Genomic DNA, 26,084 nt, shown 5'->3' on the forward strand with positions numbered 1-26,084 from the left:
TTTATTTTCTCACAAATTTGGAGGCTGCAAGTCCAAGATCAAGGTGTCTTTAGATTTCCTTTCTTTCAAGGCCTCTTTCCTTTCCTGAATTCAGTATGCCAGCAAATTTGGAAAACTCAGCAGTGGCCACAGGACTGGAAAAGGTCAGTTTTCATTCCAATCCCAAAGAAAAGCAATGCCAAAGAATGTTCAAACTACTGCACAATTGCACTCATCTCACATGATAGCAAAGTAATGCTCAAAATTCTTGTTGAAGCCAGTCTTCAACAGTATGTGAACCATGCACTTCCAGATGTTCAAGCTGGATTTAGAAAAGGCAGAGGAATCAGAGATCAAATTGCCAACATCCGTTGGATCATCAAAAAAGCAAGAGAATTCCAGAAAAACATCTACTTCTGCTTTACTGATTATGCCAAAGCCCTTAACTGTGTACATCACAACAAATTGTGGAAAATTCTTCAAGAGATGGGAATACCAGACCACCTCACTCTTGAGAAACCTGTATGCAGGTCAAGAAGCAACAGTTAGAACCAGACATGGAACAACAGACTGGTTCCAAATCGGGAAAGGAGTACATCAAAGCTGTATACTGTCACCCTGCTGATTTAACTTATATGCAGAGTACATCATGAGAAACGCTGGGCTGGAAGAAGCACAAGCTGGAATCAAGATTGCCGGGAGAAATAGCAATAACCTCAGATATGCAGATGACACCATCCTTATGGCAGAAAACGAAGAAGAACTAAAGAGCCTCTTGATGAAAGTAAAAGAGGAGAGTGAAAATGCTTAAAATGCAACATTCAAAAAACTGGGATCATGGCATCCAGTCCCATCACTTCATGGCAAACAAATGGGGAAACAATGGAAACAGTGGCTGACTTTATTTGGGGGGCTCCAAAATCACTGCAGATGGTGACTGCCACCATGAAATTAAAAGACACTTGCTGCTTGGAAGAAAAGCTACGACAACCTAGACAGCATATTAAAAAGCATAGACATTACATTGCTGACAAAGTTCTAGTCAAAGCTATGGTTTTTCCAGTGGTCATGTATGGATGTGAGAGTTGGACTATAAAGAGAGCTGAGCACTGAAGAATTGATGCTTTTGAACTGTGGTGTTGGAGAAGACTCTTGAGAATCCCTTGGACTGCACGAATGTCCAACCAGTCCATCCTAAATGAGATCAGTCCTGGGTGTTCATTGGAAGGACTGACGCTGAAGCTGAAACTCCAATACTTAAGCCACCTGATGTAAAGAACCAACTCGTTGGAAAAGACCCTGATGCTGGGTCTTTTCTGGCAATTTGATCTCTGGTTCCTCTGCCTTTTCTAAAACCAGCTTGAACATCGGGAAGTTCACGGTTCATGTACTGTTGAAGCCAAGATTGGAGAATTTTGAGCATTACTTTACTAGTGTGTCAGATGAGTGCAATTGTGCGGTAGTTTGAGCATTCTTTGGCATTGCCTTTCTTTGGGATTGGAATGAAAACTGACCTTTTCCAGTCCTGTGGCCACTGCTGAGTTTTCCAAATTTGCTGGCATATTGAGTGCAGCACTTTCACAGCATCATCTTTCAGGATTTGAAATAGCTCAACTGGAATTCCATCACCTCCACTAGCTTTAAGGAAGTCAACCCTGAATATTCATTGGAAGGATTGATACTGAAGCTGAAGCTCCTATACTTTGGCCACCCGACGCAAAGAACTGACACATTGGAAAAGACCCTGAACCTGGGAAAGACTGAGGGCAGGAGAAGAAGAGGGCGACAGAGGATGAGATGGTTGGATGGCATCACTGACTTAATGGACATGAGTTGAGCAAACGCCAGGAGATAGTGAAGGACAGGGAAGTCTGGCATGCTGCAGTCCATGGGGTTGCAAAGAATCAGACATGACTTAGCAACTGAACAACAATATTTAGTGAATATAAGAAAATGAAAACTGTGATTTTTGTGATGATTGCTTTGGATGAGGCTAACATAGGTATTTAAGAAAAAACAAGGAGAATATTTAAAGTGAAATCTATGGTAGTCCACTTGTAGGAACATATGACCATGTTCATGGGAGAGATCATTTTTTAAATTAATTTTTGGCTGTTCTGGGGCTTTGTTGCTATGTGTGGGCTTTCTGCAGTTGCGGTGAGCGGGGATTACTCTCTACCTGTCCTGCGAGGGCTTCTCATTGTGGTGTCTTGTTGCACAGCACAGGCTCTAGGGAGAGGGGGCTCAGTAGCTGTGGCTCACAGGCTCCAGAGCACAGGCTCAGCAGTTGTGGCGCAGGCTCTTAGTTGCTCCTTGGTATGTAGAATCTTCCTAAACCAGGGATTGAACCTGTGTTCCCCTCATTGGCAGGTGGATTCTTAACCTCTAGACCACCAGGGAAATCCCATGGGAGAGAGATCATGATTCTTGGCCACCTCCATGGTTCGCCTCTCCCTCCCAAGCACATCCCAACTCTTTATTGTGACCCAAGTATACTTCTTTGAAACATCATACCTTGTAATTAAATAATCTTTTAAAAGATTTAGTGTCGGTTTGCACCCCCTCCACCAACTTAAGGGAAAGGACCACTGTATTCCCCGAGCAATTATAGAACTTCAGTTCAGTTCACTTCAGTTCAGTTGCTCAGTCGTGTCTGACTCTTTGCCACCCCATGGACTGCAGCACGCCAGGCCTCCCTGTCCATCACCAACTCCAGGAGTTTACTCAAACTATGTCCATTGAGTCGGTGATGGCATCCAACCATCTCATCCTCTGTCGTCCCCTTCTTCTCCCGCCATCAATCTTTCCCAGAATCAGGGTCTTTTCCAATGGGTCAGTTCTTCGCATCAGGTGGCCAAAGTATTGGAGAACTTGGTACATAATAAGTCTCCAAGGAGGGGCTGATGGAACATAAAGGAAGATGATAGAGAGGTCTGTGTGTGTGATGGGGGATCCAAAGGAGGCAGGAGGATCCCTGGGAGACCAGGATGGGTTTCCTGTGAGGTTGGGCTGGGAGGGTTGCTGAGGTGGGTATTGGGGGTTTCTATAACAGAAATGGGATCCTCCAGAGCCAGGGATGGAGGCCTGTGTGAAGAGAAAATGGAGGTTCCCAAAAAGTGGAAGCAGGGGGTTATGTATCAGCCAAGGGGAATCTCTGAGATGATGGGGGCTTAAGACCAGGCAGAGAGGAGATTCATGTGGGGAGAGGCCAGTGGCTCCCAATACGTAGAGATGGTGGTTAGTGTGGGAAGGGGAATGAGAAGTCTATGACAAGGGACGGGACTCCATGTTGCAACCAAGTTGGGTGGTCCAGATGGGATAGGAATAGGGGTTGGTGTTGCAAAGGTGGGGATACCGTGTACTATGCAAGTGTTCGGTCCATGTTGCAGAGTTGTGAGGTGGCACGCAGTGGGACAGAGGTCTGTGTCATGAGAGCTGGGAGTCAGTCCAGTGAGGGGGACAGGGGTCTAGAAAACAAGGTTTGGTGGCGCCTCTCTGCGGCAGAGATGGGATTGGGGGGGATCAAGTGAGGCCGGGAGAGAAGTCCATGTGCACCGCTGACAGGGTCATCAAGGCGGGGCTGGGAGAGTCCTGGTATCCTGGGGGTCCCACGGGTCATTCTCGGCTTTCCGGGATGGTGAGGGGGCTCGGCGGCGGCTACCGGGCGCCCCCTGGCGGATCCGATCCCGCCGCCGCCGCTCCCACAATGCTTGCGTAGCCCGGCTTCGGGCTTCAGCAGCAGCGGCGGCTCCAAAATGGCGCAGACTATCTTCGAGGCCCTGGAGGGTGAGCGGCGGCGGGGCCGGGGGAGGCGGCTGTTCCGCGTTGTGCCCCCTCCCGCCGCGAACCCGCCGCGCCGGGCCCAGGGCGCGTGGCGGCCGCGGGGCGGAGGGCATCGGGACCGGAACAGCCGCGGAGCGGGAGGGGCAGGGACGGGAACAGCCGCGGGAGCCGAGGCCCGGCGCGGGTGGGGGACCGAGGGGCCTGAACAGCCGCGGAATTGAGGCTCAGTGGGGCGGGAGGGGGGCGTCTCGGGAATGGAACAGCCGCGGGAGCCGAGGCCCAGCGGAGTGGGGGGCCACGGGACAAGAACAGCGGGAGAGGGAAGGCCGGGGGGGGGGGGGGCACCGAGACCGGAACAGCCTGGGAGGGCTGGAGCCGCGGGGAGGGGCGGCCCGGACCGGAACAGCTGCAGCCGCCAGGTCCCCGGCGAGCTGGGCGCGGGGAGCAGTGTCCTGGAGGGAAGAGCCGGGGGTGGGGTGCAACCAGGCCTGGAACTGTGTGGGGTGAGCTAGGCTGCCCCGTGGATGCGAGGCTTGGGAAGGGCTGCACCCAGTGGGAACATGGGGATTTTCCAGGCAAGAATACTGGAGTGCGTGACTAACACCCTTCTCCGGGGGATCTTCCCCACCCAGGGATCTAATCTGGGTCGCAGAGATTGTGGGCAGATTCTTTACCGACTGAGCCATTAGGGAAGCACCTGAAGAACTTGCGTTGAGCACCAACTGTGTGCTTTGTGCTTTGGCATAGTGTCTCTAATTCGGGCCAGAAAAGGATTGATGCCACCCGAAAGCAGCAAACATTGGGTGCCTACTTTGTGTACCTTTCTGGGGTGCAGGGTCTTAAAAACCCACATCAAGAAAGGATGGATGCCAACGGTGTGGTTGGCCGGGTTACCGAGTTCCCAGACCCAAACCAGCAAACACTGGGCACCTGCTGGTTATCCTGTGCTCTGTCAGATCCTAGCATGTGAATGGCCCTCAGGCTCTGGGAATTGTGAGCTTTGGAGCCAGGCAAAGGCAGAGGTCTCAGACCATAAAGAATCCGCTTGCAATGCGGGAGACCTGGGTTCACTCCCTAGGCTGGGAAGATCCCCTGGAGGAAAACATGGCAACACATTCTGGTATTCTTGCTTGGAGACTCCCCATGGACAGAGGAGCCTTGGCGGGCTACAGTCCATGGGGTCGCAAAAAATCAGACAGGACTGAGCAACTCCACACAGCACAAAGGTAAAGGACCTCCATGTGTACTTGCTGGGAGCTGGAAAGGAAGTCTTGGGGAACTCAGAGCCGGTCACAGAGTTGATGCAGGGGCGATACAGATCCAAGAATGCTCTTAGAGGAATGGGATGAGCGTGTGTGTAATCAGAGTGCAAACTGAAAGTAGGCTGGACTCTTGGTGTATGGCTGAGGCTTTGAGTCCTACAACTCCTCAGGAAGTCTCAGTCGCGTGTCTTTTAACTTTTGGAGGATCAGAATTCTTTCCCCGAAACCTCCCTAAAAGTTAAGTTTTAGGAATACTCATTGGTGAGGGACCCAGAAATTATATAATTATAGAAAAGATAATCAGTAAAAGAGGACAACCTCAGCTGGCCTTCAGTGCTGTGATGGGAGGACCAAGTCAGTGGATGAGAGGCCAGTAGGATGAGGTGAGGTCTACTTCCTCTTTAGGTTCAGGGACTCCCTCAGTGTTTGAATTTTCACTATAAGAATGTGTGTATTTTTGTGTGTGTTTTTAAAAAAACAATTTTGCTTTTGGCTTTGTTATTTATTACTTTACCTTTGCGCTGGGTCTTTGTTGCTGCACAGGCTTTCTCCCGTTGCAGCAAGCAGGGGCCACTCTAGCTGTGGTGCACATGCTTCTCATTGCCGTGGCTTCTCTTGTTGCAGAGCACAGGCTCTAGAGTGTTCAGGCTTCAGGAGTTGCAGCTCTAGGGCTCAGTAGCTGTGGCTTACCGACTTAGCTGCTCCAGAGCATATGGAATCTTCCCAGACCAGGGGTTGACCCTGTGTCCCCTGCATTGGCAGGTGGATTCTTAACCACTGGACCACCAGGGAAGTCCTGTTTGTGTGTGTGTACTGAGTAATAAAAAAAATAAAGGAAAAATCAGTTCCTTGGACTGTGTGATTATGCTGGGGTTGGAGAAGGGGAGCAGAACTGTGGGGATCCAGAAGTGACCCAGGCAGTGGGAGCTGCAAGTCCAAAACGCCTTGGGGTAAGAGAGGTCTGGGGTTCACAGGTTCATGTGAGCAGCTGGAGATGATGCTTCTGAACTTTATCTTGGCGTCAGTATGGAGCTAAGAAGGAGTTTTCAGCAGGGGGGCTGCACAAGCTAATGTATGTTTTATAAAGTTCACCCTGGCTGCCCTGAGAACAGACAGGAGGGGCCAGAGTGGCAGCAGGGAGCTGAGACCACAGCCCCGTCCTGCTGAGAACTAATGGTGGCCTGGGCCCCGAGGACAGCTGGGGGATGGAGAGAAAGTGGATCTGAGAGATCTTTGGGAGACAGACTAGGCTAGACTTCCTGAAGGGCTAGAAATCAAGGTGGGAAGGGAAATAGGTTAAGGAAAGAATCAGGGGTTGTCCCAGGGGCTTTGACAGGGTGGGCGGTGGTACCCTATTCTTACTGATGAGGATTACTAGGAGAGGAACAGACTTAGGGGTGAGGAACCACACATTTAGTTTGAGTTTTAGATTTGTTGTTCTTCAGTTGCTAAGTTGTGTCGGACTCTTTGCAACCCCATGGACTGCAGCATACCAGGCTTCCATCTCTTTCAGTATCTTCTGAAGTTTGTTTAAACTCATGTCCATTAAGTCAGTAATGCCATCCAACCAGCTCATCCTCTGCCCTCTTCCTCTCCTGCCCTCAATCTTTCCCAGCATCAGGGTCTTTTCTAATGAGTCAGCTCTTCGCACCAAGTGGCCATAGTATTGGAACTTCAGCTTCAGCATCAGTCCTTCCAATGAATATTCAGGGTTGATTTCCTTTAAGATTGACTCATTTGATCTCCTCGTTGTCCAAGGGAATCTGAAGAGTCTTCTCCAGCACGGTAGTTCGAAAGCATGAGTTATAGAGGCATAGGTAGGCAGCATTTTTATCAAGCACTTTATTTTTTTAGGGCACTTTTAGGTTTACACAGTTGAGAGGAAGATGCAGAGACTTCTTTGATCTTACACATTCATAACTTCCCCTTTAATCAACATAACTCACCAGAGTGGTACAGTTGTTACCAAGAGTGAACCTGCACTGATACATCGTAAGCACTCAAAGTCCATCATTTATCTTTTTTTTTTTTAAATTATTTATTTTTGGTTCTGCTGGGTCTTCATTGCTGCACGTGGGCTTTCTCTAGTTGCGGCGAGTGGGGGCTGCTCTTCGTTGTGGTGTACAGGCTTCTTATCGTGTTGGCTTCTCTTGTTGCCAGCACAGGCTCTAGGCTCTCAGGCTTCAGTAGTTGTGGGTCATGGCCTCTAGAGCTCCGGCTCAGTAGTTGTGGCCCACAGGCTTGATTTCCCCTTGGCTTGTGGGATCTTCCCGGACCAGGGATTAAACCCATGTCTCCCTCATTGGCAGAGTCTTACCCACTGGACCACCAGGGAAGTTCCCATCATTTATCTTGAGTTTCACTCTTCGTGTTGTACATTCTACTGCACAACTGTATAATGACATATCTACCATTGTTCTATTAGCATATAGAATATTTTCACTGCACTAAAAATTCTCTGTATTCTGCCTGTTCATCAGTCCCCCCACCCCCGCAACCACTGATCTTTTTATTGTCTCCACAGTTTTGACAGGCAGTATTTTTCATTTAATTTTTTAAATTTTGGCTACACGGATCTTCATTGCAATGTGTGGGCTCCTCTAGTTGCCGCCTGTGGGATGTTAGTTCCCCAACCAGGGATTGAACCCACATCCCCTGCATTGGAAGAGGGATTCTTAACCTCTGGTCCACCAGAGACGTCCCAGGCAGTACTTTTTTAAATTAAACTTTTTATTTTGAAATCTTTTTGTTTCTGTAGCTTCACATGCAGATGTAGAAATAATACCGGAGATTCTGTTTATCCTTTACTTGGTTTCCCCCAATGTAACATCCTGTAAAGCTATCCTATAATATTACAACCAGTGGCTCTACAGAACCATCCTTTCACTGCAAGATGTTGCTCTTTTTGTAGCCACATCCACCTCTTCCCCTGCTCCCCATCCCCCATGTCTGGCACCCTGATCTGTTGTTCTCTGTTCTCCATTTCTTTCTTTTTTAAATTGGGGGAAAATTGCTTTACAGTGTTGCGTTGGTTTCTGCCCTGTGACAACACAAATCAGCCATGATTATACATATATCTCCGTTTCTAAAATACTATCATTTCAAGAGTGTCATGTAATTAAAATCATAAAGTATATAACCTCTGAGAATGGCTTTTTTCACACATTGTAATTCCCTGGGATTCACCCAAGTTGTGTCTTATATCAATAGTTTGGCCCTTTTTACTGAGCGAGGCTCTGTGGTGTGGATGAACTGCAGTTTGTTTAACTATTCACCCCCTGAAGGACATCTGACTTGTTTCCAGTTTTTTACTGTTATGAATAAAACCGCTATAAACGTTCAGGTACAGGTTTGCACACAAATGCTGATGTGCAATTTCGCATCATGATCGAAGATTTACTGAACCTCGTTCTGGGGAGGATGGACCCCAAAATGGTTTGACACTCAAGATAATAGGGAGAACTAGATGAGGGTGAGTGAGGATTCTCAGGGAGAGTGGAAGAGTGAGAGGCGAGAGAGAGCCAGACAGAAGGAACCCTTCAAAACAGAAATATGTAGGAGACAGACAGGAGAAGAAAGTGAAGGAGGCAGGGAAGTAGCAAGTGGAAAGATGGGCGAAGACCCAGGAAACTGGCGCCCTGGAGCCTTGGAAGAGGGTGTTTCAAGAAGGAATGTCCAGTGCTGCCGGCTGCTCTTTGGTGATTCTGGTGGACTGTTGGGGGCTTAAGCCCCCCCTGGAGTGGGTGGAGGAGGATTGCAAAGTGGCCAGAGAAGATGGAGGGTGTAGACAACTCTCAGTGGATGCTTGATGTTGAAGGGAAGAGAGATGAGAACATGGGTTCGATGGAGTCTGTCTAGAGAGACCTGAATGTGTGTAGCCGCTGATGAGAAGGAGAGGTTGTGGGCACAGTGTGAGAGGGGCCAGCTGGTGGAGAGTGGCTTCTGCAGGAGCCGGAGAGGATGGAGAGAAGGCTGGCCTCAGGAGGTGCACAGCCCGTACTGTCACAGGGAGAAGTATGGATTCAGTCTGACCGCAGGATCAAATGGTTTTCAGTGAGGGGCTGGGGTAGGTGTCCAGGTCAGAGCTGAGAGGTTGACTGTGAGGATGGAGAGAAAGAGGCAGCCCTCTGGGTTATTTGGGAGGGAGGTAGTATGCCTTGGGGGCCACTTAGGTGTGAGGGGGCCTGTCCTCCAGCTTGTGACTTGGCTGGACAGCGTACTACTGAGAATCGCAACAGTGACAGCTGATTGGAAAACGTAAGTGTAGTCAACTTCTCAAGAACTGCCCCCAACCCCTGACCCAAACCCAGATTGCGCTGTTTATTGAGGACCTGAAAAAATAAGCACACATTAGAAAACAGGAGAAGCCCAAGTACAAACAGACTTGTGGCATTGTGGGGTGTGGTTGGGGAAGACTCAGTAACATGATTTCCAGAGGGGTTATTGCCCTTTGGATTAGATTCATCCATGAGTAAGAGAGAAGCCCAACCTAGCACTGGCTTAAACAGGCTAGAAGTTTATTTCTCTCGTGTGGGAGTCCAGAAAAAGGCCCCCTACAGCTGTGACAGTGGCCGTGTTCTACCAGTCCCCAAAGGCCCAGGATCTAGCCAGTTTTTTGCCCTGCAGTGGCTAGGGCCTGGCCCTTGTCCTCATGATCTGGGATGGCGGCTGGACTTCCCACCATCATCTTCTTGTTCTAGGAAGCAGGATGGAGGATCAGACAAAGAAGGAGGTCTCCTACCAGGTAGTTTTTAAGAAAACTTCCCCAAAACTCCTATTGGCCAGAACTTAGACATTCTCTAGCTGCAAGAGTGGCTGAGAAATGTGATCTTTCTTTTGGGGCCATGTTTCTAGTCCCAAATATTGGGTTCTGTTGTAGTAGAAGCAGGAGAGAATGCATATCAGGGCATGGCCAACCACTTTTGCCATCGGAGCCTTGCAGCGGGTCTGGCTTTTAAGGGTGAAGTCACAGCAGGATGCTGGGTTCACCTTCCAAAAAGACTGCTTTTCTTTCTTCAGGAATGGACAATCAGACTGTCCTGGCCGTCCAGTCATTGTTGGATGGCCAAGGAGCAGTTCCTGATCCAACTGGCCAGAGTGTCAGTGCACCCCCTGCTATCCAGCCACTGGGTAAGTATCTGCTCAGGTTCATCAGTGGGAAGGGTAAGGGGCTTCCTGTGGAAAACAGGTGGGGCTGATGGGGGGTGTGGGAGTGAACTGCCCACTGTGGTCCGCAGGTTGTCCTCCGATGTCTGAACCCTCTCCCTTTCCTCCCAGCCTGGATCTTCAGGCTCAGACCTTTCTCTGCTTAGCTCTGAGGCCACTGGTCCTCAATCCCCTAGTAAGTGTGGGGATCATGACAGAGAATGACTAGGAGCCCTGATGTTTGTGCGTTTGACCCAAAGTAGTTCCTCAGCCTCCTCACTATGACACTAAACATGAGTCTCTCCAATTTACAACTCAGGCTCTTGAGACAAGAAGAGGGCTTTTGTTAGAGCCCTGTATGAGTCTGTGTGTTCATCTATTCATGCTACAAAGATTTTTGAGTACTTGGGAACCATGCTGGGGAAAGAGAGATATGCACCTAGTTTGAATCCATGCTCCTGAAGTTTGGCTCTGTGACCTTGGGCAAATGAGTTAACCTCTCTGAGCCTCAGTTTCCACGTATGTACAATGAGGATGGTAGTCCACCTCATAGTAATCTTGTGAGGGTACTTGGGATTTGGTTTTAGCTGTTGTAAATAAGAAATGCAAGTTTCTTGTAATTTGTGCACGATTAACGTTTCTCTGTGGTATGAAGTCCCAGTGACTCAGACCCCTTCTTCTGTATGGCTCTGCTGCTCTCAGCATGGGTTCCAAGATGGCTGCTCCAACCTCCCACTTTCATTTCCACACTCCAGCCAATAGGAAGGGAGGAAAGAAGGAAGTGGAAGTCACACCCCTTCCTTTTAAGAGAAAATTGTAGGGACAGAATACTTCTTCTCTTATCCTATTGGTCGGAGTTTAGTCACATGATATGTCTAGCTGCAAAGAAGTCTAGGAAATAAGTTCTTTAACTAGATGGCCATGTTTCTCACTAAAATTTATATTGTTTAAGAAGGAAGAGTGAATACTGAAAATTTTGGCACAGTACATAGCCTGTAGTGGGCCTTCTGTTATGGGTGGTGTTAACTGTAGCTAATCTTTCATTTAGTTTTGCATGCATTCAACAGACATCCACTGAAGTCTTCCTATGTGCCCAGAAAATATTGTAGTTATGGTGGTAAATAAGATGTATTTCCTTCCCTTGCAAAATATGGTGGTGATGGGGAAAATGTGATGAGAGGTTTGCTCAGAGGAAGGAACTGTGAACATTGCTTTAGGAGGGCTGCCTGGAGGAGGTGACATCTAGGCTGAGCCTTGCAGAATGAGTCATTCTGGGAGAGGCAGCTTGGCAGGGGGAGCAGGGGATACAGAGGCACCCAGGAGTGTGATCATGCAGCCCATTTGGGGACTGGTGAATAAATAAATTCAGGCAGGATAAAGATTCTGACTGTCTCAACCTTGAAGCGAAGCCACCTTACTATTTCCTGATTTCTCATTTTTTTGATACCTGTGTGAACCTGGCTGGATATTCCTGAAGGTGCTGATGTGATTTGAAAGCTCATGGGAAGCACAGAGTTGATGCTTGACCCTCAAGCACTGAGTGATGGAATGCCGTTAGTTTGCCTTTCTCATGGTCCAGCCATGGGCCTCCCATTTCTCACTGATGCCCTCTCCTTTTTTGTTGCTTTTTTCCGTTATTTCTCTCCTTCTGCTACTCTGCGGGTGTGATCCTTAGATGATGAGGATGTCTTTCTCTGCGGGAAGTGTAAGAAGCAGTTCAACTCGCTTCCAGCGTTTATGACCCACAAGAGGGAACAGTGCCAAGGGAGTGCCCTGCCCCTGGCCACAGTCTCACTGGCCACCAACAGCATCTACACACCTTCGGCAGCACCCTCAGCCATCCAGCAGGCCCCGCCTCCTCCCAATCGCCAGGTATTCATTCATTCGTTTCGTTCATTCAGCTTTGAAGTCTTTTTTGAGCACCCACTGTGTGTCATGCGCTTTGTGGGCACCAGGGGTACAGGAGTGGACAGAGAGACCAGGTCACTGCTGCCGTGGCAAAAGGTAAGATAGACACCACCCAAAACACATGTGGAGATGGACTTCTCCCAGGACAAGTGCAGAGGGGGGATACCAGGACAGGGCTGGGAGGTTTTGCCCTTTTGTCTGTGATGCTCAATGGGATGAGCTCTGAGAAAAGGTGACATTTGTGCAGAGACCTTGGGAGGTGAGAAATAGTCATGCAGCATCTTGGGGAAAGAGTGTTCTGGGGGCAGATCAGCAAGTGCAAAAGCCCTGAGGCGGGAGTGTGCTGGATTTATTCCAGGAACAGCAAGGAGGTGAGAGGGGCTGGAGCTGAGTGAGTGAGGAGGAGGGTAAGAAGTGATATGGTCAGAGAGGCAAGAGGGAGACCCTGGCAAATCGTGTGGCTTTTACTCTGCATGAGATCCGAGCCATGGGAGGGTTTTGAGCAGGAGAGGGATATAGTCTGATTTACGGAGAAGGAAATGGCAACCCAGTTCAGTATTCTTGCCTGGAGAATCCCATGGACAGAGGAACCTGGCAGACTACAGTCCATGGGGTCACAAGGAGTCGGACACGACTGAGCGACTGACAACAACAGCAACAAATACTTCAGTTAGATAACTGCAGCTGCTGTAGAGACCAGATTTTTTTTGTTGTTCAGGAAATAACTTTTTATTTTATATTGGAGTCCAGTTGATTAACAACATTGTGTTACTTTCAATACAGCAAAGTGATTCAGTTTTACATATACATTTATCTATTCTTTTCAAAGTCTTTCCCCATTTAGGCTGTTACGTAGTACTTTGCAGAGTTCCCTGTGCTATAGGATAGGTCCTTTTTGGTTATCCATTTTAAATGTAGCAGTGTGTACGTGTCAATCCCAAACTCCTTAACTGTCCCCAACCCTTACCCCAACAGATTTTGATGAGAGTCAAGAGAAAAGTCCAGAGACCCACTGGGAGACTACTGTATAAATCCAGCAGTGGGCGGTGGTGGGTGGCTTTACCAGGATAGTAGCAGTGGAGTGGAGAGAAGGGATGAGACTTTAGAAATATTTTGAAAGTGGAACTGGCCGAGGCAGTGGCTGGATTGGATGTAGGGGGTGAGATTAAGAGGAGGCAAGTGTGCCCAGAGTTGGAGTTGCCATTAACTGAAGTGGGGAGAACGTGGAGGAGATTTGGAGTTCAGCTGCTCATGTTGAATTTGAGATGCCCACTGGACCTTTAAGTAGAGGTGATGAAAATGCAGACAGATAGACAAATCTAGAGGTCAGGTAACCACGCTGGGGGTATCTGGAGAAGCTTCCAGAGTCCTCAGTCAGGAACACAGTTCTAGAGCAAAGACACCATGGATGGGAGCTCAGAGGGAGTAAAGAATCCCCATAAAGGAGGCTGGGCTTGTCCCAGGATGCCAGGTCATGGGGTTAGATTTCCCTTTAACTTCCTCTTATCTCTTTCTTCCTCTAAAATGAGGGGTCTCCAACTTCCGGGATCTAATGCCTGATGATCTGATTAATAATAATAGAAATAAAGTGCACAATAAATTTAAGGCTCTTGAATCATCCGAAACCACCCCCCTGCTCCGTACCTAGTCTGTGGAAAAATTGTCTTCCATGAAACTGGTCCCTAGTGCCAAAAAGGTTGGGGACTGCTGCTCTAAAACATTAATCTTTCCCCCGTGGTTGTATACACATAATTCTTGCCATCAGGATAAACATTCTCACCCCTAGATCCCTAGGACAGTGTGCACTGAAACTTTTCAAGTTACCACAGACGCTTTCTAACACAGAACATAGTCGTTTTTCTCACTTCTTGATTATGAGTTTCATTTAGTAGAAGATGTTCCTTCTTTCCTGACTCCCTTTCTATTTTCAATAGAAGAGAGGGAAATTCTTCCAGTCCTGGGCAAGGAGAAAACCTTTGCACACAATCAATTGGTTAGGGGCAAACCCAAATCCCTCTGCCTAAGTGAGCTGGATGGACATGGAAATGATTTCCCATTTTTTTTGTCTCAGGCTAATGCATATAGCATTGTAAAAATACGTGTCACTGTCTTTCCTGGCGGTGACATGGGGTGCGTCCCTAACCTGCCCAGGCTGTCCTTGCTTGGTTGAGGGCAAGGACTTCTGTTGGAATTGGGGACTCATTTGCTGCTGTCCCCAGGGGTCCTATAGACAGGTGACTTAAGAAGATGCCAGAAAAGAATGGCAACAAATAAACACAACACCCTTTGCATTTACAACGGGAAAGTCACTGCATGTTTGACACCCTCTTGTAAGGTCTGCCATTCATCTTTGCTGTTAACCTGAGAGCGTATTAATATATTTTCACATACTTACTGAAGTACCCACAGGAGTTACATAGTAGTATTGTTTGGATTTTTAAAGATGAGAATATATAATGTACCTATTATTATAAAATTTAATTTTCCATGCAGTACCTCTTACTTGCCTTCTGTAGTATTCTATCCATGACTATATTACATGTTTTTAAATCTAGCCTCCTATTGATGGACATCAAGGTTATTTCCAGTTTTTCACTATTAGAAAAAAGGCTGTGCAGGGTACTCTTTTTTGTGTGGACTCCTTGTGGACAGGTATGAATGTTTCTCTAGGACAGAGGTCAGGAAAGATTGTTGCTGGATCATAGGTTATAGACGTTGCAGGGAGGTGTAACTTATTCTCCTCGTTTGATAGATGAGGAAATGCAGATTGAGAGAGGTGGTGTGACTTTCCCAGGGTCATGTGACAGGGAGCAGTAGCAGAGGTGGAGATGGACTCTAGGTCTGTGGGACTCCAGACCCAGATCTTTTCTACCATGCCGTCTGCTTCCTTCCAGAACGTCAGACATGTTCTTTCCATGTCTCTCTCACTGTCCAGATCTCCACGTACATCACAGTGCCCCCGTCCCCGCTGATCCAGACCCTGGTGCAGGGGAACATCTTGGTAAGCGATGACGTGCTCATGTCCGCCATGTCAGCCTTCACGTCCCTGGACCAGCCCATGCCCCAAGGCCCCCAGCCTGTGCAGGTAAGGAGGTGGCCAGTTTCTCACAGGATCTTGATTTTTGGTCAGCAGGTTGATTCCTGCAGATTCAGACTCTCATAGAAAGAAAGGGGCTTGACCCCAGCTCTTCTTCAAGCTAAGGAGGACTGTCTGCTCTCCCTTGGCCAGCCCTTCTGTGGATGGGGAAGCTGATGTGTTCAGCTGGGACCCATAGCCTGACTTTGGGGTTTCATAGCCATAGTCCAGTTCTTTTGACTCGTACTTTTATTCTTTTTTTTAAAAATTACTATATTTTTAAAAATTTTGTCTGTGTTGGGTCTTCATTGTTGTGCGCACAGGCTTTTCTCCAGTTTGGGAGATTGGGGGCTACTCTTTAGTCGCTGTGTACAGGCTTCTCATTGCAGTGGCTTCTCTTGCTGAAGAGCACAGGCTCTAGGGTGAGCAGGTTTCAGTAGATGTGGCTCGAGGACTCAGTAGTCAAGGCTCCTGGGCTCTAGAGCACAGGCTCAATAATTGGGGCACATGGGTTTAGTTGCTAAGCGGTATGTAAGATCTCCCTGGATAAGGGATCAAACCCGTGTCCCCTGCGTTAGCAGGTGGATTCTTTACCACTGAGCTACTAGGGAAGCCCTTCTATTTTTATTCTTTGTGGAAGTGTTCCATGTCCATTAGAAAAACACTAGAAAGTACACAAAAGAAAAGGTTTTTTTTTTTTAAGTTTATTCTTAATATCGAAAGAGACAGGGCAACCGACTGAATTTGCAATTCTTGGTTGGATTCTAGATAGGGTGTGGGGGTTTGCAGTGAGGGAAGCCTTAAAGGCCTTACTGGGACACTTAGGGAGATAAGAATATGGAGGAATTTGAATATTTTAGATAATAGTATTATATCTGTTCAATTTCCTGTGTGTGTTCATCAAATGTTACATAGGAGGATGTCCTTGTTCTTAGGAGATGCATCTGAGTAGTTTTAAGGAATCAAGTGTCATGATGTTTGTAGCTAACTTTCAAGGGGCTTAACAGAACGCAGGAATATATGTGTGTATATGTACACACACATGTGTACTGCAGATGCGGCAAGATGGTAACAACTGGTGACTTAAATGAGGTAGAAAGAGCATTCATTGTATTCTGTTTGCAGCCTTTCTGTAGGTTTGAAATTCTACAGAATAAAAATTGGAAAGTCAAACAAGCACTCTTACTCCCTCCACTGAGAGAAAACACTACCAAAATTTTGGTGTCTGGATTTCCTGACCTTCGAATGCAAATAGAGATAGAAATAGCTTTTTATATAAATATGTTTAAAATATACCCATCTATATAAATGGATTTATATGCACTGTTCTGGAACTTGCTTTTCTCACTTTGTTTGTGCACTCAGTTGTATCTGACTCTTTGTGATCCCATGGACTGTAGCCCACCAGGCGCCTCTGTCCATGGAATTTTTCCAGGCAAGAATACTGGAGCCGGTCGCCACTTTCTACTCCAGGAGGTCTTCCTGGCCCAGTGATTGAACCTGAGTCTCTTCTATCTCTTGCGTTAGCAGGCGGATTCTTTACCACTGCACCACCTGGGAAGCCCTTTCTTACTTTGCTTTTTGTTTAACATCATTTTCTATCTATGCCTACAACCCTGCATCAGTATTTACTGAGGTGTTCCTCGGAACAGTGGCTCCCTGGGATTTTCCAGTAGAAAAAGGATCATTGGTCCAAGCAGCCTGAGGTGGAAGCATTGCACTTCTTCCCTTGCTGTGTCCCTGGGTTTTTCCTTCAGTAAATACTTCAGAAATACTTTTGATTTTGTCAACCCTGATTTTTCCCCCGACATATTTGACCATGGAACCCAAGGAACAGCAATTAAGAGAAGCACCCTTTATTGAATACTGATCAGCACCATCACTGTAACAGCCACAAAGGATTCTGTTCCATTCCAGGTGGGTGGACCATCCTGTCTTTAGCCAAACTTCCAGTGGGAGGACATGTAGTCGTTGCCAGTTTTTGCTATTATAAAAATGACAAGTAACATCTGTGTATGGTTATCTTTGCCTACCTGGTTGATTTTTTTTGTAGAATCAATTGCTAGAAGTCAGTGGCTGTGTTTCAAGGATCCACAGCCACCCACACATTTCGTGACTCTCTAGAAAGACTCCCAGGACTCAGGATGCTTGTGCTCTTGGCTGGTTTAATGTAGAAGGGTACATAGCAGGACCAGCAAGGAAGAAAGACCCAGCAACTGGAGTCTGCAGGAAATCAGCATTCTTCCAAGTCTCCAGCTTTCTTTGCCTCAGGAAAGTGGGGAGAGGCTGCTCGGGGGCATACGGCATCCTCCAGCAGTCAAGAGTGCCCAGAGTTTCTGCCAGGAAAGAACACCTCTGACTCTAAGGCCAGGGCTTCTGTTGAGGATGTCATGTAGGCTTCCAGCCACAGAGCACAATTCCAGATACCCAGGTGGGAAGGAGCTGTTCACCATAAATCACATTGTTGTGCAAACTGTCTAGGTAGTTGGACACTAGGGCCAGTGCCCCAGGTGGGCAGAACAGCCTTAGCAACATAGGGAACCTGCAGGACTTCCCTACAGTCCAGTGAGTAAGACTCCGAACTTCCAAGACAGGGAGCGTGGGTTTAATCCCTGGTCCACATGACGCACAGTGCAGCAAAACAAACAAACAAACAAAAAACCGGGGAACCTTCTACAAGGCAGGTTCTCAGATGCCAGTTCAGAGCCAGACCTACAAGCAAGCCCTTCTAAAGACAGCAACATTAGGCCCGCTCTATGAACTCATTTCTGTACTAGCTGGGCCATTTTTGCTGACTTTCATAGAGAAAAAAGACAGCAATACCAGACTGATGGCTCCTTGGAATTCTCCCATGATTTGGTTTCCATGCCTGCTCTCTGCCTTTTCCTCTCTTCTTCCCACATGGCTGGCTAAGGCAAGTGTCCTTCCCTGCTGATAAATCAGACAGCTGGTCTCAGGAGGCTGTGACAATTTAATTTTCTCTTGTGATTTCAGAGTAACCTGAATATGCATCCTGCACCAAACTACCTGGCCCAGCCTCCACCTCCTCCTCCGCCCCCTCCACCGCTGCCTCCGCCCCCACCCCCTCAACCCCCACCACCCCCACCCCAGAGCCTGGGCCCCGCTGGGCGTCCCAACCCTGGCGGGAATGGCGTCGTGGAGGTGTACAGCGCCACAGCACCCCTCACCGGGAGTGGAACGGTAGAGATCCAAGCACTGGGAATGCAGCCCTACCCACCCTTGGAGGTGAGCAGACGCTGGGGCTCAGGGTGAAGAGGGGAAAGCTGGTCATAGTCGTCATGGATAACCTGAGCCTTTTCTGATGCCAGAGATACTGTGGGGCAAAACCAGCTCAAGCTATCATACGTGTAAAAGTAAAATGCACCCCATGAGAAGGTGGAATGAAGCAGGGGTTGTAGCAGAAATACAAGCTGCCCTCAGGGAGCTCAGGACAGTCAAGAAAATACCTGCCTTTGGGGAAAGGATTCCAAAATTATATATGTGAGTGTCTCATATGTTTTAGCAAGCTAGGTGTATCAGTTAGCTATGGCTGTGTAAGAAATACAGTATATGGGGAAAGGTGTTTATTGTTCTCACGTCTATGGTGGTCAGCTTGGCAACTGCTGATCTTGGCCGGGTGCTCCCACACGTCTGGAGGTTGGCTGACTGGCTGCTGCTCTAGAGTGGCCTGCTGCTGCTGCTAAGTCACTTCAGTCGTGTCTGACTCTGCGCAACCCCATAGACGGCAGCCCACCAGGATCCCACATCCCTGGGATTCTCCAGGCAAGAACACTGCAGTGGGTTGCCATTTCCTTCTCCAATGCATGAAAGTGAAAAGTGAAAGTGAAGTCGCTCAGTCGTGTCCAACTCTCAGCGACCCCATGGACTACAGCCTACCAGGCTCCTCCATCCATGGGATTTTCCAGGCAAGAGTACTGGAGTGAAGTGCCATTGCCTTCTCCACTAGAGTGGCCTAGGGTGGAATAATCAGGTGGGGTGACCCAGCTCTCCTCCATGCATCTTTCCTTCTCAAGCAGGTTCCCCAGGCATAGCCTCACCACAGTGGTGGACGTGCAGTAATGCAAGCAGAAATGCTCAAGACTTCTTGAGGCTTAGGCTTGTAAGTGACACAGTGTCACTTCTGCTGGTGAAAGCAGGTCACAAGGCCAGCTTAGGTTGAAGGAGTACGGAAATAGTTGCCACCTCTCGATGGGAAAAACTGCAGGTCACACTGGAAAGGGCCTGGGTACCAGAAGAAGTAAAGAGTCGAGGCCATTCAGTCAGCGTACAGGATACCTTGCTTCATTGCACTTTGCAGATATTGTGTTTTTTGTCGAGCAAGTGTATCAGTTCCCTTTGTGTCTCTGTGTCAAAATTTTGGTAATCTTTACAACATTTCAACCTTTTTCATTGTTATTGTATTTGTCATGATGATCTGTGATTTTTGATGTTATTACTATTACTTGCTGAAGGCTCAGATGTGGTGGGCATTTTTTTGGCAATAAAGTCAAAAAATTTTTCTTTAATTAAGATACATACTTTTTTTAGGATGTAATGCTATTGCATACTTAACAGATTACAAGATAGAGTAAACATAACCTTTTTTTGTAAACAACTTTTTTTCATAAACATAACTTTTTTATGCACTGGAAAATAAAAAAAAAAACCTTGTGTGACTTGCTTTATTGTGATATTCACCTTATTGCAGTGGTCTATAACTGAACCCACAATATCTTCAAGGTGTGCCTGTGTCATATATACTATATTAATTCCCAGCTGAAGAGTTTCGAACTATAAGCAGTGTACTCTCAAGGCACTGAGACTTCAGAACCATGCCATGCTCAAGTGCTAGGGGGCATGGTTATGACAGAAGGAGCCTACCTGCATCTGAGGTCACATTATCTCAGACTCACTCTAGAATCCAGTCGTACAGACATTCTGTTAGGTAGTCTCTCTGAAAAGAGAACTAGACTGGAGGAAAATTCCACCACCAGCCCTGTAATGTTATACCCTGCAGGAGGATTTTCCCTACCCTGGGAGAATAAAGCAAGGACTTGGCTGAATTTTTAAAAAATTAATATATGTGTATGTATGGCTGAGTCCCTTTGCTGTTCACCTGAAACCCTCACAACATTGTTTGTTGATCAGCTATACCCAAATACAAAATAAAAAGTTAAGAATCTAATTGAGTCACCAATTGATCAGTAAAAATGACTTGTAAATTTTGTATTTAAATATTTAAATAAATATTATTTTAAAATTTAAAAATAATTTAGCTAATGAGATGCTGCAAGGATGACGGTGGCCTCATAGACAGAGGGGCCAGCATAGGGATAGCTGCTGTTACTGATTTTTCATGTAGACAAAAAGTGCTCTCTGAAAACAGCCTAAACCGTCTTTGATTTTGCATCCTTGGCACCTAGCAGAGACCTGGCCTGTGGGACACCCACAGTTGGTATCTGAAACACGGTGCTTTGACCTCAGTTTCAGAGAAGAGACTCTAGAATGGGAACTCCACTTGTAGAGCTGTGAGGTTAATGAGAACTAACCCAGTGGCAGTCATATCATTGCTCAGGAATGACCTGGATGGTGGATGAATTCATTCACTGTGACAAATATTGAGTGCTGTATTGGTCAGGAAAATTGAAACCACTCTAGGTATTTTTTTTTTTTTCACTCTAGGTATTTCTAACAGAGGGATTTCATACAGGAAGTTAAATCTGTAGGGCTGATGGAAGGGCTGGAGGAGTAAAAGGCAGGGTTGGCAAGAACCACTCGTTTTCAGGGTCACTGTTGTGGCTTGGCCCTTGTAACCAGGACACTGTACTTGGTGAGAAAACTGTAGGATTCTGTTGCTGAGGTTTCAGCTGCCCTGCCGTCCTCGGGGCTGGTAATCAGGAGGGGAATGTAGGGTTCAGCTTGCCACTCCAAAACTCATGACTGCTAACCTGCCTGTCTCCCAGCATGGCTGCCAAGGAGAACAGTTTCTACCTCCCTTCCGCCTTCAAATCTCATGCAGATGCTTCTCATGGGCAGAACTTAATTTGTGTTCAGAACTGTGCTGGCAGGAGTACTTGAGAATGTGGTTTCAAGCTTGCCACCTCTGCATTTCAGGGGAGAGCACGGGTGGGTATAGGAAGTGCCAGGGGCCAACAGGCAAGACCTGGCAGAAGCACCTAGTGGTGCTGTATTAGATGCCTGAGACCTCCAAAATTGAATTCATTCATTCAGCAAGTGTTTATTGAGTGCCCACTCTGTGCCAGGCATTGCTCTAGGCCTGGGAATAGAGGAAGAAACAAAAGCAGAGCAGAAGTCCCTGCCTGCATGAAACTAGGCAGATAATAGGGTAAGTAAGTAAAATGCATAATTTATTAGATAATGATGCATCTAAGGAGGAAAATGAAACAGAGGAGAGGAAGTGGAATTTTGGGTAGAGCAGCCCAGGAAGACCAATGAATGATAAGTAGATGAAGGAATAAGTGAATTCTTTACAATACCCAGTGTCATGATGTGAGCTTAGTGGTCACTGAATTTGGGTGGCTCAGAATTCCTTTGGTAATTTCTCATGGCTTCAGTGTCGATTCCTAGTCAAGGGATGCCTGCTGTTGTGGCATCAGGCAGAGTTGGTTAAGAAGTGGAGTTGCTGGTGAGGGCATAGACCCTTCTGACTTCCTAGTTCTCCTGTGCAAGAAGTCTACTACTAACAACAATAATAATGGCCGTCACAACAGCTGATGTTGATTGGGTACTTACTACTTGCCAGGCCCTCTTCTAAGGTCTATCCTCATATGGGGTTGCTATAATTAGCAACCCATTTTACAGATGCAGAAACTGAAACAAGTTAAAAGACTTGCCCAAGGTCACTTAAATGATAAGTGGCAGAATCAGGATTTGAACCCAAGCAGCTGGCTCCAAAGCTGCATCTGGCCTGCTGGCTTCATGGAGTTCTATTCAAAGGGGTCTTGGGAGTGACTGGGGGGACTGAGTGAGGTGGAGGAGTTAGGGTGGTGATGTAGCTGTGGTGGCTGAGATCAGCCAGGGCCACAGTGAAGGTCCCACTACCTGGGGCAGCTCTTCCCCTCCCTTCCCAGGGCACTCTCCCTGACTCTGCTGTCCTTGTAGGTGCCAAACCAGTGTGTGGAGGCTCCAGTATACCCCACACCCCAGGTGTACAGTCCTGGCAAACAAGGATTCAAACCAAAAGGACCAAACCCTGCTGCCCCTATGACCAGCGCCACCGGGGGCACAGTGGCCAGCTTTGACTCCCCACCATCACTGAAGACCCGACGGACCAAAGGTCCCAGTGGACTCCCAGAAGGTGGGCACACAGCCTGTCGTGGCATCTCTCCTCAGCATGGATGTACCTGTCCACAGGCTGCTTAGTTCCAGTCTTCCATTTTGTGAGAGTTAGGATTAAGTTTGGTTGCATGTAGTGGAAAATCCAGAATAGGAATGACTCAAAATGGTAGAATTTTGTTGTTCTGTGCAAAACAAGTCCAGAGACAGGCAATCTGGAGTTTGTATGCCTATGTAATCACCAGGCACCCACATTTCTTCTATTTTTCTGCTCCATCATTCCTAAAACATGACTTTTGTTCTTAGGTGCCTCATTGTGTAAGATGGCTGCTGAAGCTCCAGTCATCAAATTTCATATTCCAAGCATCTGGAAGAAAGATAAAAGAAGCATCTCCCAGCTCCCAGAAGTTCTAAGCATGATGCTTTTGCTTACATTTCATTACATTTCACATGACCATATCTATCTCCAAAGGAGGCTGGGAAATGTCTCTTTTAGCCAGGAACATTGATGCTCCCATTATGTAGGGGATTTGTGAAGAAAGAAAAAGGGAAGAGTGGGTATTAGGCAGGCAAGCAGCGATGTCTGCCACCCTGTTAGAGATGCTAAGTATATGGTTGGGGACAATGTCAGAAAGTAGTGGTAGTAGGGAAGGGCAGAAGAACTGAGAGTTTTCAGGGGCTTCCAGCCCCTTCCTTCCTTTCGCAAATGTGTTGAGCATCTGTGTGCCAGGCTTGGTGTCAGAACTGGAAATCTAGCATCTTGGGTCATGATTTCCTTACCCTTAATTACTCACAGTTTAATGGGAGAGACAGGGAATAAATAAATATTTATGGGTCACTCTAGAAAGGAGATTAACAGAGTACTGTGATTGAGAATACTGGATAGAGACTGGAAAATGCTGCTGCCTATCTGTCTGGGGATGAGAAGGAAATGGTCTCGTGACTGTCTGAGGGACAAGCATTTTAGGCAAGGAGGACAGCAGGTGCAAAGGCCCTGAGGTGGGACCATGTTTGAGGTCTTTCGAGGTTAGCCAGGTGACCACTGCAACTAGATCATAAGAATAATAGGGATGGTAGGAAGTAGAGGATGCAGAGCCCCATAGGCCACAGCAGAGAGGGTGGATTTTATCCTCCGGCAGAAGGGAGTCTTTGAGGGATTTGCCCTGCTTTCCCAGCCAGAGCATGTCCTGGAATTTCTTCTCCCAGGCCCTGTGAGAGACTGACCTGTGCTTCTTCCCCAGCCTGCCCATGGATGTAGACCTCCTAGGATCTGGGCTGTCTGGCCCTGGGTCTAGGGCTGGAAGTTGCCATTGGTGCCTACAGTTGTGTCGCCAGCCTCACCGTCCCCTTCTTTGTCTTTTTCTGTGTGTGTGTCTTTTTTAATTTTTCATCAGCTGCAGGGAAGCCAAAGGCTCAGAAACTCAAGTGCTCATATTGTGACAAGTCATTCACCAAAAACTTTGACCTGCAGCAGCACATCCGAAGGTAACTGGGCGTGGTGGGGCAGGTGGCCCCTGGGCAGCCCTGGTGGGGAGGTGGGATGGGGAGTCCACAGTGGAAGCAGTGCTCCTTTCCCCTCCCCCTTCGCCTGGTGACCAAGGCCCCAACTGGTCTGTCATGGTTCCTCTGTCCAGCTCAGGATGATTTTGCCCTTTGCTTCCTCAGTGGGAAGGATCTGTGGAGCCTGCCTGCCCTGATGAGGAAGGTCCAAGGTGGGAATGGAGGAGGCGGAATTGACTTGAATGGCTAGGGGGAGGGCTTTATTGGTGGGAGGCGTGCCTCAGCGCTCACTTCTGTAGAAAGGCCTGACCTCGGGGTTAGTGATGCTCTATGAACGTGCCTCTGCAAGTTCTCTGCTCGCTCAGTACTAACCATGACACCCCTTGTCCCAAGAACATGCAAGGAGCCCCTCTGGGCCTCAGGTTTTCCATTGTGAAGTGGAGGGATGGTCTCGTTCGATGTTTCTCATGGAGTGGAACACTGGGACATAAGATGATTTTAGGTGGTTTTTAAATATGGCTATTGAAAATTTCTGAAAGATAGAGTGAGAAAATTTTTTTCAATTTCTTTCAGTCAGAGGAGAAAGCCTCAATTAGGTGTGGTCTGTCTTTAACACCTCGCACAGTTTTGCTCATCTTTTATTACAGAGAGAGAGGGGGGAAGGGAGGGAGAGATAGTGCCCAAGATTCCAGCCATGGCAGGCAATAGCTTCTCTGTAGACCAGGGTCTTCCAGCCTATTGAGATTCTCTGTGGGGGCTGCCCTGTGCCTAGAAGAATGTTCAGCAGTATCCCTGACCTCTAACCAGTAGATGCCAATAGCCTCTCCTCACTGCTCAGCTGTGACATCCCAAAATGTCTCCAAACATTTCCAGATGTCCCAGGAGGGAAAATCGATCTCTGTTGAAAACCACTGGTCTACAACCAGTGCTTGTCAGTAGAACTTTCTGCAAAGATGGGGAGACCCCAATAGGCGCTGTCCACAGGGAAGTGGACATATGGCTGTTGAGTACTTGAAATGTGACTGGTATGACTGAGAAACTGCATTTTGGTAACTTGATTTATTTTTGGCCATGCTGGGTTTTGTTGCTGCGCAGGTGCACTGGCTTCTCCTTGCAGTGGTTTCTCTTGTTGCAGAGCACAGGCTCTCTAGGGCACCCGGGGTTCGGTAGTTGCAGCTCCCGAGCTCTAGAGCACAGGCTCAATAGCTGTGGCACCCAGGCTTGGTTGTTCCGCAGCATGTGGGATCCTCCTAGATCGGGGATCAAACCCGTGTCTCTTGCACTGGTGGGCAGTTCTTTACTACTGAGCCACCAGGAAAGCCTGAGAAACTGAGTTTTTAACTTGATTTTATTTTAATGAATTTAAATTTAAATAGTCCCACGTGGTTTATGTCTGCCATAAGGATGATGCATCTATAGATCTTAATAAGATTGTTTTATGAATAATTGTGTTTTTTGTTACTTGTGTTTACGACAAGCAGTTTTGCATATATAATAACAACAGGAAGCTTCATTTTTAATTATTTTCAGTTCTTAAAAAGTGCATTGATTTGAAGGAAAGTTTTAAATAGTTATACAAGTGCTGTGCTGTGACGGCTAGGACATTTTCTCCTTCAAGTAACAGAAAATTCTCCACTTAAACAATTGTTGTTGTTCAGTCTCTCAGTTGTGTCGAACTCTTTGCAACCCCATGGACTGCAGAACGCCAGGCTTTCCTGTCCTTCACCATCTCCCAGAGTTTGCTCAAACTCATGTTCACTGAGTTAATGATGCCATCCAACCATCTCATCTTCTATCGTCCCCTTCTCCTCCTGCCGTCAGTCTTTCCCAGCATCAGGGTCTTTTCGCATCAGGTGGCCAAAGTATTGGAGATTCAGCTTCAGCATCAGTCCTTCCAATGAATATTCAGAGTTGATTTCCTTTAGGATTGACTGGTTTGGTCTCCTTGCTGTCCAAGGGACTCTCAAGAGTCTTTTCTAGCACCACAGTTCGAAAGCATCAATTCTTTGAAACTGTTTTATCTCACAGCTTGAGATGGCCACAGAGAAGGTCTGCTCCAGGGCTGGTTGATTCAGCCACTCAGTCTTGTCACCAGAAGCCCAGGGTGTGTCTGTGCTTGCCTGCCTCAGTAAGAG

General features: G+C 47.4%; 1 protein-coding gene across 3 annotated transcripts in view; it reads left to right on the forward strand.

The window, feature by feature from the left end:
- Nucleotides 1-3,666: 3,666 nt before the first annotated feature.
- Nucleotides 3,667-26,084, forward strand: part of ZNF341 (zinc finger protein 341) — a 40,708-nt gene continuing 18,290 nt past the window's right edge. The window contains exons 1-7 of one of the 3 annotated variants that reach the window (XM_014478585.2): nucleotides 3,667-3,765; nucleotides 10,044-10,154; nucleotides 11,845-12,041; nucleotides 15,013-15,162; nucleotides 18,148-18,399; nucleotides 22,276-22,471; nucleotides 23,844-23,934. In XM_014478585.2, the coding sequence (XP_014334071.2) occupies nucleotides 3,735-3,765; nucleotides 10,044-10,154; nucleotides 11,845-12,041; nucleotides 15,013-15,162; nucleotides 18,148-18,399; nucleotides 22,276-22,471; nucleotides 23,844-23,934 (1,028 nt within the window). In that variant the 5' untranslated portion in view covers nucleotides 3,667-3,734. Of the gene's footprint in view, nucleotides 3,766-5,433; nucleotides 9,769-10,043; nucleotides 10,155-11,844; nucleotides 12,042-15,012; nucleotides 15,163-16,984; nucleotides 17,071-18,147; nucleotides 18,400-22,275; nucleotides 22,472-23,843; nucleotides 23,935-26,084 lie in introns of those variants that run through there. The other 2 variants (XM_070381599.1, XM_070381600.1) reach the window with 2 other exon arrangements.

Source organism: Bos mutus, chromosome 13 (genome assembly GCF_027580195.1).
Source record: "Bos mutus isolate GX-2022 chromosome 13, NWIPB_WYAK_1.1, whole genome shotgun sequence".
NCBI classification, from domain to species: Eukaryota; Metazoa; Chordata; class Mammalia; order Artiodactyla; family Bovidae; genus Bos; species Bos mutus.